At 39.9% G+C, this 17375-nt stretch overlaps 1 protein-coding gene across 3 annotated transcripts in view; it reads right to left on the bottom strand.

Annotated features, from left to right (window-relative positions):
• The window catches only part of LOC124789544 (protein tumorous imaginal discs, mitochondrial-like), a 110126-nt gene that overhangs the window by 86706 nt on the left and 6045 nt on the right, over positions 1 to 17375 (bottom strand). For all 3 annotated transcript variants that reach the window (XM_047256943.1, XM_047256941.1, XM_047256942.1), the window contains exon 2: positions 440 to 651. In XM_047256943.1, coding sequence (XP_047112899.1) covers positions 440 to 651 — 212 coding nt within the window. The remainder of the gene's footprint in view (positions 1 to 439; positions 652 to 17375) is intronic.

Genomic DNA, 17375 nt, shown 5'->3' with positions numbered 1-17375 from the left:
CAGTGTCTGAAGACTGCTGTAAGGCAGGCTATATGGCCAAATATTAGAAGAAAAAATACAGTGTATGTCGCTGCAGTCCCAAATTTAATGGAGCAGTTGTCACACAGCAAAAACATCACAATTCAAATAATTTTACTTTATTATAATCTTAGTTTCTTTGTTCTTTGCCAAAATGTAACCTATTAATGCCATCCTTAGGTTATGGCAAAAATGGTATCCATCAAACAGCTTTAGCATGGAGACATTTGATTTGTGTAACATTTGAAACATCCTTGGTTAGGTTATTTTCTTTAGGAATAAATAAATGATGAAAGACAAGAGTTACATGGAACCAGTTAATGAACAAAGTGATTTACAGTAAAGTCACATTAATTTAAAAAGTCATCATTGCCAATCATAAGTAGATCTGTTAAAAAATAATGGTGACTTAATGTCTTACCTCATATGCCTCTGATACCTCATGGAATTTTTTTCCTGCATCAGGATCAGTTTTGTTCGTATCTGGATGGTACCGTTTCGCTAATTTGTAATATGCTGCTTTAATTTCCCTTGAAGATGCATTTCGAGGAACACCTAAGATTTCATAATAGTCTTTCTTTTGTTTGAGCACCGAAGACGTATGAATATCCCTTGGTACAGCAGGCTGCAGAACTACAAGAACAATATCAACACAGTTACAAAAACTTCAATAAGGTACAGTACAAAGCCCAATAATTACCACACAACCCACTACACTTCTTTGGAATCGTCAATTATACTTTACATGAAGCAATACGCTCGTTCACAACTAATAACATTAATTCTGGTTACCTTAATTAAATATATGAACCATTTTTCATAATGTGAATAATATTATCAGTTATCACAACCATGATCAGCACGAAAAATTTTCACTTTGTGAGGCCATGGCAATTTGGTGACCAAGTAAGGGGTTTGGTTCAACACACAATGAGGAAAGGCAACTACTCAACTTAAACTGTTTGATATGTGGCCACAATCAAGTGATTATCCACCGTGCATCAATCAGCAACAAACTGTGGTTGCTTTTCTTTGCTTTTGTTTATTGCTTTCATACTGGAATGTCCATAATTTTAATGTGGGTCTAGTTGTGTACACAAATGTCACCACCAGTTTCATATCCTTATCTAACAATGTATTTAACACTGTCCAATGCAAAAGGCTAGCAATACAATTAGAGTACAGTTTGCCTAATACAAAAGACATAACTTAGCAATAAGTACAGTTTCTGTGCCCTTCGCACTTTCAAAAATGCTACATAATCTAGAAAAAGTCACCAACAGGAACAATTCAAAAGAACTTGCATGGCTTGGTCATGGAAAGAGACATCAGAAATACGTGGTTCTTAGGATGTGAGCAATTACCTGGAATTGGCCAAGCATTTTTGGTGTACACCAGCAGATGTTTTATCGTCAGTAACTAAATTGAGTGTGCGCAATTTACATACCTCCATTTAGCAATGCCTTACTTGTTTTACTATCAGTTAAAGTTGATGATGATGAAGTCCCATACTTGGTGACAGAGCATAGGGGAACGATGCGGGAGACCTGCACCGCCGTACTAGGCAAGATCCTAGTGGAGGTGGTTTGCCATTGCCTTCCTCTGACCATAATGGGGATGAATGATGATGATGATGATGATGATGACACAACAACATCCAGTCATCTCAAGGCAGGGAAAATAACTGACCCCACCGGGATTCGAACCCGGGACCCCATGCTCAGGAAGCGAGAACACTACCGCAAGACCAAGAGCAGCGGACCAGTTAAAGCTACAAAACTCAAAATATTTTGGCCAGAGTGTAAAGAATGTTTGCACATGACATACTGACTGGAACACAATTGTCTGGACTGGACCAAACATTTTGCAGTGGTTATGACGCTGTTGGAAACAAACCTTATGAACCTCAAGCACATTAAAGCATTACTAATGATGGCATTATAGCACTTTGGAAGCCTGCGGAGGTACACAGCATTTAGCTGTCCTTGAGACTTCATTGGCGATGAGTTAAGTGCAGGGATAGCTCACATTATTCTCACATTGGCTATGCATGGTCCAATTCCCTTAGTGAGGCACAAAGGAAGGTTACGAAAGACATCTCAGTGACCCTGAAATCACTTTGTGTACGAAGGAATACTATTTCTTTTAAACAAGGACTTGTGATGAGGCATGGGTTTGCCAGAATATGCCACCGAACAGTGGATAGCAAAAGCATGCACAGAAGCAAAGCTTTTAGCACCTGTACTAAAATTTTATGACAAAAGAGTAGATAAAAATGGCAGAATAATAAAACTTCAAATGCATTTTAAAAAATAAAGACTGCTAAGAATCACACACACACACACACACACACACACACACACACACACACACACAAATCAAACACACTGTCCGTTCTAAAACTTACAATAAAAAAAGTAAAAGCAGCAGAAAGAATTAAAATAGTACTTCAGATACCTGTGGCTGTTTAATCGCTGGGATGAAAAGAATGTGCCAGCCACCATGCAACATACTAAACCTTCAGTCTGGAAGGTTAGGCTGGAGTCCAGACACCACAAAATTTTTAAAAGTGTTACCACACTTGTCTCATCATACCTACAATAGAGGGCATATCTCCACCTAAATTCACTTCTGCCCTCCCCTCACAATATATGCACTTGGTTAAAATGTGGTGTATGAGGAGTTGTGTGTCACAGACATCACAAATGGGGAGCAGGGGAGGGGGAGGGGCAGAGGGAGGGTGCACTCCACTCATTAGAGTACGAAGCCATGTGTCAGGGGACAGAGCTGCTGGGGGCCAGGGCCCTATTTCGAGACAGGTTAGGGTTACTTCATCCCAATGGAGACACCAGTATGAGGTATGCAATGGCCAGGTAGTTGGCTTCACCAGCCACAATTTACTGTCCCTCGTGATCGGGCACTCCTCCTGCCATAGTTGTAACTCTCTTACTCAACAACAAAATGACATCATGCACGGGAATGGACACTGTTTCATGTCATGTTCACTCCTGGCTGTTTGCTCATTTCACAAACTTCTCCCAATGCCCCTGGTATCCAGCACTTCCCTTACTTCTGCTAAAGAAGTAGTAGTTTGTCCTGTATTGTTTATATCATTTTCTCTACTAGTTACATTTGTTGCAATGCTTGTGGAGCACTAAGGGTGGAAAATGAGAAACTCATCTGCTCCAGTGCCTTCAGCATCAAGGGAGCCCTGCAGTAAATACAGTGTATTCATTTTGGTGGCGAGTCCTGTAGACACAGCCAGGTAACATTATTGAATAGCCTCAGAAGTCTCCCTGCACTGAATTATTAGTGCACACTACTTTAAAACTGTAATGCCTTTTGAAAACAGTAGATAAAGTAGATTTAAAGGATAAATCTGTAATGTGATCGTTCTTACAATTAGTAAAATCTAAAATAATTCTCAGCCACTTCAGGAGCCACAGTAGAGATCTATTCCAAGCCTGAAGTAAAACTTTAAAATCAGTCACACTCATCTCCAAATGGCAGTCTTTTCCATATATCCCACATGGTCTCATTGCTCACTGTCTATTATTAAAGTATTCTGATTGGTGGGCAAGCAACTGTATGGTATGTGGATGACTGTGGTGTGGATATTGTCACACCATGAGGAGTCGCTGCCTGAAGTTAAGCGGTGGTTCATCAGCATCATCAGAGAGTTTTCTCATATGACTGGTTCTAAGGCCTAGCAGCCAGTCTAAATCCTTCATGGTGCACCTAGGCCAACTGGTTTTTTTTAAGTAGGAAGGTCTTGCAGACCCATCCAACGTGCACTCATAAGCAAGCCACGTTCGGTCTGCTCCCTACAACTTATGGTTAACACATTTTAAAATACTGAGAGCTTTTAGAGACTGTGCTTCAAGTTGCTAGGTGTGGCAATGAGGTAAGTTTAAAATCAAATACGTGACTAGAAACCTCAGTCTTTTTTAAAATCAAGAACCGTGTCCCTCACCCGCAGATGAGGAAAGTTAAAAGCACAACGTGAATTGCTAAAATAGACAGAACAAAAGATGAAGAAGTCCTCCATACACACAGAGCACTAGACAACTTTTTATTGTTGAATGTATATTATTACGAGCCATAGCAAAGATAGTCACCCTTAAAACACTATCTTGGGGAACACCATTATTTTGTCTAAAGTGATTACAGAGGATGTTAACAACTCAGTATTTCAAAAAAATGTGTTGGGAGAAAGGGGCACATAAAGATGGGAAGACATCCCACTCATGGATCTGTTTGAGGTTATTTTGCTTCCAAGTAGTATCCAAGCCCTTCTCGATGTCAAAAAATATATTAAGTGATGCCTGTAGAGGAAAGCCTGTTGTATAGTTGCTTCCAGGAGGACTAAGTTATCAGAGAGAGAATAATATCTCTTGAGACACACTGAAAGTTATTAAGAAGCTGTCTGGATTCTAAGATCCAGACAAGCATCACTGATCATTTGCTCTGAGGTGTTCCCCACACAGCCAGTGAGGGCAACCATGTGACACCTACTTGGGAAAGTACAGTCCTCTGCACGTTTTATGACTGGAATTAAAACGGCCCCTATCTGCAAGTTGGGAAAGTGACCTGACATCCAAATAAGGTGAAAAAGGGCAAGGAGGATTTCTTTGCTTCGACCTATGAGGTGCTGTAAGAAGCTATATACTGGACCCTATTGTGACCAGGTGATGCAGCATCAGTTGCAGATAATGAAACATCCAGGTTTCTTACAAACAAGAGGCAGTTGTATTATCAAAGATGGGTGAGAATGAAGTCCAAACCATCCCTCTAAGTGGCCTCCTACCAGGGGAGCCGCGCAAACCTTGGCAAGGCGCCTCAGACTGCATGGCTGATTCTGATTGGTAGTGGCAGTTAACTCTGGCAAAATATCCCACCACTGTCTGGGAAATGCCCCACAGGGTGCTCTGAAGACTTTGTTCCGCATTACAGCAGCCACTGGGTATGTACCATTTCTTCCAGAAGTTCTCCCGATGGGCACCTATACAACTATACTTTTGGTGGAACAGTTTATGGTGTTCAGGACTTGGTGTCACAAACTCTTCTTGCTTCATCTAATAATTTAGTGATTTTCACACTTGTTACCCGAAAGACTGTGAAGCTTTTCTGCAGCTGACAGGTACTTACACTACACCAAACTTTCTGCCTGTCTCTGGCTGTGTAGCAGCATTTGTCACTCTACCAAGGGAGATTTTAGATGTCCTTTGGATTGTGGAATGGATACTTCAGCAGCATGGTGGATTGTATTGACAATATGATTCACCCATTCTTAGACAGTGCCACAGAATTCAAATACAGAAAGTTGGCTGCACAGCATCCAGTCTGCCTTACTGTACAGCCATCATGGCATTTTCAATTCAGATTGAGACGTGATCACTTGAGTGCAAGTCACTGCAATGCTTGTGAAGGCTTGACTGCACACCCAGAGATTGATAACAGTTAACAATCCTATTGCAGTAATGAAGTGTGTGCTCTTCCCCCTATTGAACAGATTAATAGGCCTTAAATGGCTCTACCCCTGGAGCATATGATTGCAGTGTCCCAAAGTACATTAAATGCATTAAAATCTCCACACGGAAGCAAGGGTGGAAGAGATGAGCAAGGAGTTCAGTGAGAGCCTCTTCATCTAGAACCTCAAGTGGGGGCAAGTAGAGTGCACATACTGTCAACCTACACACGGAGACAGTGACTGTTTGTACAGAAAAGGCGAGGAGTGGTATGCGTTATTTATGAAAATAGTCATATATCCTGTAGTTCTCTCTCCGCTTAAGTCATACTTTTTGTGGAGGATGCAGCAATACAGCTAAGGGGCTTAAGACAATTCAAAATCTGCGTACTGGAGGCACTGACAAGGGGACTGTACAAACTTTCCCTTGCCAATTTGATTTAAATTGACAGGGTGTGTAGACCATGCTTAGAACCTCAACATATGTACACAGGAAGACACAGCTCTAAACCATTTCTGAGAAAATCAAATTCGAAAATTTTACGACTACTTATATACTTTGTATGGTTGCTTATATTCCAATAATTCATAGCTGAGCGGGTATGCGCTTAGTTTTAAATGCATGAGGGCTTTAGATTGAACTCCCTGCTGCTGCCTATTTTTTCCATTCCCATATAATTCTAGCAATAGTTTATGACTGTGCAAATTATCAGTAGTTAATTCATACTTAATTATTTTCACATCTTTAACCAGAAAAAAGGAGAAAAAAATTCATATGGGGATTGGAAATTAAAAAAAGGAAGTACAAAAACTTTGAATCAAATCAGTATAATCATATTATTTATATTATTGTATCTACATTTGTGACAGGTATTATGTCTTATGAATAAGGACAATACTGATCATAGAAATATGGGCATTATTGTGACATACAGGATTTTTAATGAAAGTCAAATTCTTGTGTCTATTACAAAACGTTACTTTCATAAATGGTTCTCGGTCACCACACAATTTCATGGCATACCACATGTATCTGCTGTTAAGAGTTAAGTGAGAATGGGGAGGGGAGGGGGGCAGGGCGGCAGGGAAGAGTACCGACAATGAGTTTTGATCCAGAGATGTTGCACTTATCAAACTACGTGCTTCTTTGCTCAGCTGTAGAATCGTGCACCATATATAAGCATGTCTAAAATTTTCAAACTCAATTTTCTCGAAAATAATTGAGAGTTGTTGTGCCTTCCTGTTTATGCATGTTGAATGAAGTCCTAGTCATGCTCTTCACACCCTATTCGTATGAATCAAATAACTGAAGAGGAGTTAATACAGACCCATTGTAATATAGTTTCAATCCTCCACATTTCCTGAACCCATTTGTGTTCCACTGCAGCGTATTGGGGGTGGAGCGACGGTGGAAGGAGTTACTTGAAGGACGTACTAGTTCCCTCATGTCAACCTCCATACCACTGTAGCTATTGTCTTCATTTGGTTGGCAAGACAGGACCAAATTCATGGTCTGATGGTTTTGAATATGATCTTTTTGACCTGTCGTTTTTCGTTCCCAACTAGGATGTCGGAGACAGCAGTAAGACTGTTTCAACAGCAACATTTTTCTGTTCCTCTTTTTCAGTGTACAGTGTGTGTATATTTTTTTCTTCTTGACAACACATCTTCCTGTCACCATTGTTTCAGTTGTTTGCACAGTTGCTGGTGCAACCATCAGGGTTTTAAGTACATTCACAGTTGCATGTTGTTGTGTTCTGTTCAGGAGTCTGGGTAACAGCACTAGTCTTTGATACAAGCTGCTTCAATGTTGAGGAGAATGATTTCACGAAAGTGGGTGGCTATGTGGTATTAAACATCTTCGTCGCCTCAGAGAAGGTGGGTTGTGTAACCTTTATCTCCCAGATTTTCTTATCTTCTTGGAATACTCGATAATCTTTGCTCAAAACTGGATGGTTTTGGGAGAAATTTACACACAGGTATGTAAGTGTAGCCAATGCAATGAGTGCCTAACTTCTATCAGCTGAACAGCATCTTCTGCATATAGCCTGACCTTTGCAAACCACAGAGATGTGACCGCAAGGGTTGACATTTTAACACCCCACAAAGTGGGTATGTAGGGTCTAACTTTAAGACGAATAAAGCCTTTAATATACATGGGCAACTTTGGTATGTGGAAAATCAGAATAAGAGCTGACATCTACAAGACGTTACCATTTACACTCTTCAAAAAATTCTTAAATTTGATGACATGACCACTTTTCCATTCCTGTTGTAGATCTTTGGCATCTGTCATTCCATTACATCAAGACAGTTTACAACTTAATTACAGCAATTTAAGGATGTGAGGAGCTCATAACTGATGGATTACTCTTCACGTGATTTAGTGTTTAATACTTTCGTTTCATTGGGTCACTTTCATTTGTTGAGCAAGAACTCCTGATATATGTATGTTGCCCTGCAAGTCCCTCTAATGCTTCGTGATTGTACAAAGTTGATAATTTTTCAAATGCTTCTTCCACAAGTTTAGTAACGAAACACAATATTCACCACAGGAGATGGTATGTTGCTAAGAAATCTCGAGTGTACTAGCCACATGAGGTCTCTCTAAAATTTGGGTGTTAATACTGTTCAATGGAAGCCATCAGCTATCCTTAACCAGCACTCCTACGTTCTGCCCGCCTCCTTTCTCCCATCACTTACTCCATTCGACACAACCCTCACCCCAGTCATGTTGCAGAAATGTAGTCATGGCATAGTGTATTCAACCAGCACAGTGTAGCCATACATATACCAGTAGGTGTGTATGGCGGGGGAGGGGGGGGGGGGGCAGCGAGAGGGGAAGGGGTCCAGAGGGGGACAGATGTGGCAGTGTGCATCTTTGTCCAAAAGCAAGCAAAGTGCCTTTTGATGACTCAATGCCTTTAATATTCAGAGAATTGTGACCTCTACAACTGTAAGACAATAACTTTCTGTTTGAAACGACGTCTCAGAGCGCAAAAATAATTTTTCCCCAAAACCACCAATCCCAAAAAATTGATTTTTTTCCGTTGACGTACAGGATTATAATACAAGGAAAAAGAATAACTAACTTGTTGACAGCAAACAGATACAACTAATGGATAATGATTCTGTAAATGCTGATAGACTTGTGTGTGTCACAGTCTTCAGTGGTTCAGGACCATGAAGGGAGTACAGAAGTACACAAACAAATCGAAACGCTATAAATTTTGTTTGAGAGAAGTGCAGTATGATGTATACACATTACCAAACAGTACATGCTGCAACATAAGCACAGAAATGCAAGTGAAGAATTGTTAGTACATTAAAAACTGATTGTTAAATAATAAACAAAATCGTGTTGTGTACTGCGTATGATTTAGTGCAGTGGGAGTGGCATTTTTTTCGTTTTCATCCCCCCCCCCCCTTAGAGTTTAACATTACTATACATATACTGTTAATTCTATATATTTGTACTGCATATGGTGTAAACTAAACAGCGAGAAAAGATTGTAAGGATGCTGCAGGGGATGTTGTGCTGAGAAATAATAAATAAGGTGTGCTGTTTCCAAGTTATTGGGTTGGTGCACAAGTTTGTAGCATTTTTCCATAAGTTTAATAAACACAACAAATACACACAACAGATGCTTTAGTCATCAATAATATATTCTCATTCACTATTTCCAACAGTCTGCCAATGGTGGGGTAACTTTTTGATTCCGCAACTGTACAAATCACAAGGTTTTAAGGCAAAAAACTCGTTGAGCCACGTTCAGAGCACATTTTCATATGGAAAGTAAGTTATCTGAAGATTGTTCGATATAGAACGGAAAATGTGAAAATCTGAGAGAGCATGATCAAGTGAAAAAGGTGGGTGTAGAATGGCTTCCCAAACCAACTCCCTGACAGCATTTTTTTTCAGTCAAGCAGAATGCTCATGGATGTAATCATAGAGTAGCACAATTTCACACACTCTTCCTGGTCATTGTTCTTGGACTGCACCTGCAAGACATCTCAGATGTTGACAATAAATGTCAGCAGTGATTGTTACACCTCAGGGAAGCAATTCATAGTACACCACACCATCGCTGTTCCGCCAGATGCATAACATTGTCTTCTGTGGATGTGGGCAGGTCTCTGTACGGGGACTTGCTGCTTTGTTTGGGCTCAACCATTCCTTTCTTTTCCTTATGTCAGCATAAAGACGTCATTTCTCACCATCGGTAACGATACAGGACAGGAATGGTCGATGTTGTTCATGAGCCAACTAATGACGAGTAAACAGAGTTGCACATATGGTCACCCGCCGATTTTTGTGATTTTGGCTTAGAATGTGGTACGCAAACATGCAATTTTTTAACCTTCCCACTTCACACAAATGTCGCAAGATGGCGGGATGATCACAGTTCATCACATTTGCCAGTTTGTGCAAACATTAACACGGATCACTGTGGATTAATGCATTTAATCGATCTTCATTAAACCCCATGCATCTTCCTGATAATGGAGAGTCACTAATGTCAAAACAATCCACTTAAAACAAGAAAACCATTTCCTAGTTATGATCTGTCGAGTAGCATTATCACCATATATGGCACAAATGTTTCTGGCTGCCTCCACTGCTGTCACACTCTACTGAACTCAAACAGAAGAATATGGCAGAAATGTTCTGATTTCTCCACTTGGCACTCCATTTTCTAGTATCCACAGTGCCACCCAATATTTCCAAATGACAAAATGTAAACTCAAATAGCAACAGTGAACTACAAATAAAAAATGCTAATAGATAAATGAATCCATAGCAACAAGAATACCAACTTGCAGAACAAAAATGCTATGAACTTATACACCAACCTAATATTTAGCATTGACGTTCGCCAATCAGGTTATTGTGCACACAAATTCAGGCAGCCTATCAAAAACTGAGAGGAAACCAAACAAAGAATATGTTTGGTGACAAATTCAAGAAACCTAGTTCACCTAGCTTAAATTTATCACTTCCAAAAAGGCACTTTTAACTGGTAATGAGAGCTTGAACAAGTGGTAACTCAAGGACCACAAGATGTCTGTACATTATCACATTTTAAGATGTGAAAATACTTTAATTTGAGTGTGCAATGATCTGATTGACTAACGTCAATGCTAAATAACTCTGAAATGGTGCAATATATCAAACTCCTTTCCTTATCAATTATTTCTCAGCATAACCTCCCCTGCAACACCCTTACCAGCTTTTCAGACTGTTTCTAACCACTCTGTACAACCTGTGGTCTAGCAGCAAGTATCTGACTAGTAATCAAAATGTTTTGGGTCCAGGGTTTGACGCCAGCCACTGTTTAAATTTTGAATACAAATCATTAGCCATGGCTGCTGAGGACTTCTAGTACAAGGAGTCACCCTCATTCTGCCAATGGCCTTGTCAGTCAGGAATGAGGGGCAGAGTTTCAGGGCACCCTCTTTCCGTTGTGTTGAGAAATCTGCCATACAATGCAGAAGAATCAGCCAGTTTCAATGACATTAGGATGCTGACAGCTATGGAAATCACGCAGTAAAGACACGTAACATGTACACAGAGGACGTGTGGCCTGTAACTAAAATATTGTCCTGATGATCACTACATTAGCAAAAGATTCTGAATTAGCCCACCATTTGGATCTGCCAAGAGAGAGGTAACCATGGAAAAAAAGATTGAATAACAAACAGAAAGGTAAAATTCTATGTGTCAGAGTGTGAACTGTCATAAGTTTGAATGTGCTAGGGAATCAAGAAAATCTGAAAAGGGAAATGCTAAGCCTCAAATTAGATACAGTGGGGGTCAGTAAAATAATATGGAAAGATAAGGATTTCTGGTCTGACGAATACAGGGTTTATGATGTGACTTACCAAACGAAAGCACTGGCATGTCGATAGACACAAACAAACACAAACATACACACAAAATTCAAGCTTTCGTAACCAACGGTTGCTTCGTCACGAAAGAGGGAAGGAGAGGGAAAGACGAAAGGATGTGGGTTTTAAGGGAGAGGGTAAGGAGTCATTCCAATCCCGCGAGACGAAAGATTTACCTTAGGGGGAAAAAAGGTCAGGTATAGACTCGCGCGCACACGCACATATCAATCCGCACGTACACAGGCACAAGCAGACATTTCCCTCTGTTATATAAGTATATATGAACAAAAAATGGTACAAAGGGAGCAGTATTTGTTATAAATATGAAAGTAGGGCAAAGAATGGGCTACAGTGACACTTCCGTGATAAGGTTGTTCTCATCCGAACTGAAAGCAAATCAATGCTGACAGCGATAGTTCAGCAGTGGCAGTGTCGCAAGTAGGTGATGAATATAGAGATAGAGAGAGAGAGAGAGAGAGAGAGAGAGAGAGAGAGAGAGAGAGAGAGAGAGTGCCTGAGGATTGAGGATGTAGTGGTGTTATGGTCTTCAGTCCAAAGATTGGTTGATGCAGCTCTACAAGCTACTCTATCCTCTTCATCTCCGAGTAACTACTGCAACCTACATCCCTCTGAATCTGCCTAGTGTATTCATCCCTTGGTCTCCCTCTAAGATTTTTTCCCCTCCATGCTTCCCCCCAGTACTAATTTAATGATCCTTTGATGCCTCAGAATGTCTCCTACCAACCGATCCCTTCTTTTAGTCAGGTTTCTCCCCAATTCTATTCAGTACCTCCTCATTAGTTCTGTGATCTCCCCATCTGATCTTCAGCATTCTTCTGTAGCACCACATTTCAAAAGCTTCTATTCTCTTCTTGTCTAAACTGTTTATTGTCCATGTTTCATTTCCTTACATGACTATAATCCATACAAATACTTTCAGACACTTAAATCTATGCTCGATGCTAACAATTTTCTTCTTCAGAAACGCTTTCCGTGCCATTGCCAGACTACACTTTATATCCTCTCTACTTTGACCATCATCAGTTATTTTGCTCCCCAAATAGCAAAACTCATCTACTACTTTAAGTATCTCATTTTGTAATCTTTCCCTCAGCATCACCTGATTTAATTCGACTACATTCCATTATCCTTGTTTTGCTTTTGTTACTCTTCATCTTATATCCTCCTTTCAAGACGCCGTACATTCTGTTCAACTGCTCTTCCAAGTCCTTTGCTGTCTCAGACAGAATTACAATGTCACCAGCAAACCTCAAGGTTTTTATTTCTTCTCCCTGAATTTTAATACCTACTCCAAATTTTTCTACTGTTTCCTTTACTGCTTGCTTAATACACAGATTGAATAACATCGAGGATAGGCTGCAACCCTGTCTCACTCCCTTCTCAACCACTGCTTCCCTTTAGTGCCGCTTGACTCTTATAACTGTCATCTGGTTTCTGTGGAAATTGTAAATAGCCTTTCGCTCTCTGTATTTTACCCCTGCTGTGTTTAGAATTTGAAAGAGAGAATCCCAGTCAACATTGTCAAAAACTTTCTCTAAGTCTACAAATGCTATGAACGTAGGTTTGCCTTTCCTTCAACTATTTTCTATGAGAAGTCGTAGGGTGAGTATTGCCTCGCATGTCCCCCACCTATTTTCTACGAGAAGTCGTACGGTAAGTATTGCCTCGTGTGTTCTCACATTTCTCCAGAATCGAAACTGATCTTCCCTAACATCAGCTTCTACCAGTTTTTCCATCCTCTGTATAGAAATCATGTTAATATTTTGCAGCTGTGACTTATTAAACTGATAGTTCGGTAATTTTCACACCTGTCAGCACCTGCGTCCTTTGGAATTCGGATTATTATATTCTTCTTGGAGTCTGAGGGTATGTCGCCTGTCCCATACATCTCGTTCGCCAGGTGGAAGAGTTTTGCCATGGCTGGCTCTCCCAAGGCTATCAGCAGCTCTAATGGAAAACATAGGTAGAAAGAAGGTAACTGTGAAGAAACTATGAGTAACAGGAGAAATGCTTCAGTTGATCAATGAAAGAAGGAAGTATAAAAATTTTCAGTGAAATTCAGGAATACAGAAATACTAGTCGCCGAGGAATGACATAAACAGGAAGTGCAGGGAAGCTAAGACAGAATGGATGCATTAAAAATTTGAAGAAATCTAAAAAGAAATGCTTGTCAGAAGAACTGACTCAGCATACAGAAAAGTCATAACAACTTTCAGTGAAATTAAAAGCAAGGGTGATAACATTAAGAGTGCAATGGGAATTCCATTATTAAATGCAGAGGCGACAGTGTATAGGTGGAAAGAGCACGTTGAAGGCCTCTATGACGGGGGAGATTTATGTAATGTGATAGAAGAAGTACCAGGAATCGATTTGAAAGAGATAGAGATCCAGTACTGAGCCAGAATTCAAGAGAGCTTTGGAGAACTTAAGATCAAATTAAGCAGAAGGGATAGATAACATTCCATCAGAATTTCTAAAATCATTGGGAGAAGTGGCAACAAAACGACTGTTCACGTTGGTGTGTAGAACTGACTTTCGGAAAAGCATCATTCATACAATTCCGAAGACGGCAAGAGCTGACAAGTGCGAGAATTATCGCACAATCAGCTCAACAGTTGCTTACAAGAATAATATACGGAAGAATGGAAAAGAAAATTGAGTGTGTGTTACATGATGATCAGTTTGGTCTTAGGAAAGGTAAAGGCACGAGAGAAGTGAATCTGACATTGCGGTTGATAATGGAAGCTAGACTAAAGAAAAATCAAGAAACATTAATGGGATTTGTCGACCTGAAAAAAGCGTTCAACAATGTAAGAAATTCAGAGAAAAAATAGGGGTAAGCTATAGGAAGAGATGGGTAATATACAATATGTACAAGAGCCAAGAGGGAGTAATAAGGGCAGACGCCCAAGAACGAAGTGCTCAGATTGCTGTTCAATCTGTACATTGAAAAATCAATGATGGAAATAAAAGAAAGGGTCAGGAGTAGAATCAAAATTCGAAGTTAAAGGATATCAGTGATACAATTTGCTGATGATATTACTATCCTGAGTGAAAGTGAAGAAGAATTATAGGATCTACTGAATAGAATGAACATTCTAATGAGCACGGAACAAGGATTGAGAGTAAATCAAAGAAATACTAAAGTAATGAGACGTAGCAGAAATGAGAAGAGCGAGAAACTTAATATCGGCATTGATGGCCATGAAGTACATGAAGTTGAGGAATTCTGCTACCTAGGCAGCAAAATAACGAGCGACGGATGGAGCAAGGACCTCAAAAACACACTAGCACTGGCAAAACGGGCATCCCTTGCCAAGAGAAATCTACTAGGGTCAAACATATGTCTTTATTTAAGGAAGAAATTTCTGAGAAATTATGTTTGCAGCACAGCATTGTATGGGAGTGAAACATGCACTGTTGGAATACCAGAACAGAAGACAATAAAAGCATTTGAGGTGTGGTGCTACAGACAGATGTTGAAAAGTACGTGGACTGATAAGGTAAGGAATCAGAAGGTTCTGCACAGAATCAGAGAGGAAAATAATATGTGGAAAACACTAACAAGGGGAAGGAACAGGATGATAGGACATATGTTAAAACAACAGGGAATAACTTCCATGACACTAGAGGGAAATGCAGAGGTCAAAAACTGTAGAGGAAGACAGAGATTGGAATACATCCAGAAAGCAACTGAGGATGTAGATTGCAAGTGTTACTCTGAAATGATGAGGTTGGCAGAAGAGTGATTCGTGGTGGACTGCATTAGACCAGTTAGAAGACTGACGACTCAAATAAATAAATCAATAAATAAATAAATGGAATGTTGTCTACTCCTAGGGCCTACTTTCAACTTAAGTCTTTCGGTGTTCTGTCATATTCTTCATGCATCTCCCTTCTCATATTCCTCTACGTCCTCTTCCATTTCCATAATATTGTCCTCATGTACATCACCCTTCTATAGAGCCTCTATATACTCCTTCCACCTTTTCTTTGTTTAGGACTGGGCTCTTGATATTCGTACAGGTGGTTCTCTTTTCTCCAAATGTCTCTTTAATTTCCTGTAGGTACTATCTATCTAAATCTTAGTGATATATGCTTCTACATCCTTACAATTCTCCTAATCTGAAACCTTTCAGTGCCTCCAGGTCTCTTCCATATACACAACCTTTTCTCATGATTATCAGGGCTTAGTTATGATTAAATTAAGCTCTGTGCAAAATTCTACCAGGCGGCTTCCTCTTACATCCCTTTCCCCCTGAGTGCATATTCATCTACTACTTTTCCTTCTCTTCCTTTTCCTACTATTGAATTCTAGTCCACCATGACTATTAAATTTTCGGCTCCCTTAACTATCTGAATAATTACATATATCCCATCATACATTTCTTCAGGAACCAATATGGCTATCTGTATCGCTAAGTCACGCAAACCTCCCCACCAATTGCAAGGTCCGTTGTTCATGGGGGAGGTCATATCCATACCTAACAAAAAAGCGATAAAACAAATTAGACATCTCTCCACCCAATAAACACCAAAGTAATAAGACCTAACAAAAACGCAAAACACACAAACAAAAAAGAAACCCGTAATAACACCCTGAAAACACATCCACAACCCACATTACCGCACCAACTACCTAAATTGAAAGCCACATTTGCACGATCACACCCAAGACTCAAATGAACCCAGTGCGACACGTTAAACTCAGCACATACACGTACACATACACTACCAAAAGGCACCAACAAACACAGCAACACGACGTCTGCAAACACAATCAACTAAAAAACTCTGCACCATAGTGACATCACACACCACAACACCATTATGTCACGGGTCATAGCAGACATTTGGAACTGGACGCTTCCATTGACCAGTGGTGAAGATTGCTAGTCGTGTTCATGGGGTCCAAGCAGAGTTTAAATTTACATAGTTGTAAGTACCCAGAAATGATTGAAGTCCTTTGGTTTGCAGCTTAGTGGAGAGTCTCAACCAGAGGCTCCTGCAACTATGTGATTGTCTTACCTGCAGATCTCTGGACCTGTGTTATGTAGTGGATAATTCTAGGATTCCCCTTGATATGTTGAAGGTACGCTACACAGAGACTGCAGCTTCTTTGTAAAAGAGTACTTGTGAAGTCCTTGCTCATTACATGAAAACTGAAACAAAGTCTGACTGTGAAGTGATACGGATGCAAGTAACCGGCCTTGGTGAACTCCAGTTAATCATTAGATGCTATTGCCAGGCACCTGATTCTAGTGTAACAGTTGTAGAATCATTCAAATAAATGTTTACACTCTGGAGCACTATTAGTTGGAGGATTCTTTAACCTTCTGAGTATAGACTGGGGCATCTGTGAATTTGTTGAAAGTGGTAGGACAGACATTCATGTGAAGTAGTCCTGAACAAATTTTCTGATGCCATTTTGAGTAGCTAATTTGACAATCCACACACAACGAAAAAAATTTTATACTTGTATCTACAAACAGGGGACCTTATCGACTGTGATCGTGATATGATAGCGGCAATGTTCACAAGTTAATAAATCCATCTAGAAAGCTAGGAGAGTTTTTATGTTGATAGAGCAGATCTGCAGGTATCTACAAAGGTATAGTTCCAGTTGATGAACCTAGAGAAGTTATGGGCAAAGTTGGAACTGATTGTAAATTGTGCCCTGGAGAAGTATATGTCGAGTAAAACTAGTTTAGTAACAAAATTCAGTAAATGCTGAGAAAACAGTGTGTGTTGCTGTCATGGTTAAAAAAGAATGCAGAAATGTTGACAGGAAAAAGTTGGGTCATTCCATCTCAAATCAACTAACAGTCTGAACCTTGATATCTCAGATTCGGATGAATTTTTTTTCAGGTAATGTACCCACTAACACTAGTTTAAATTTGAAATTTCAAATTTTTCTGATCTTTGGTTTTTGCGTTTCAAGGGTTTAAAAATAAAAAAAAAAACTCTGTTTTTGATCAAT

This window comes from Schistocerca piceifrons, chromosome 3, assembly GCF_021461385.2.
Source record: "Schistocerca piceifrons isolate TAMUIC-IGC-003096 chromosome 3, iqSchPice1.1, whole genome shotgun sequence".
In the NCBI taxonomy this organism is placed as follows: Eukaryota; Metazoa; Arthropoda; class Insecta; order Orthoptera; family Acrididae; genus Schistocerca; species Schistocerca piceifrons.
This window is presented reverse-complemented; position numbering and strand designations above follow the sequence as displayed.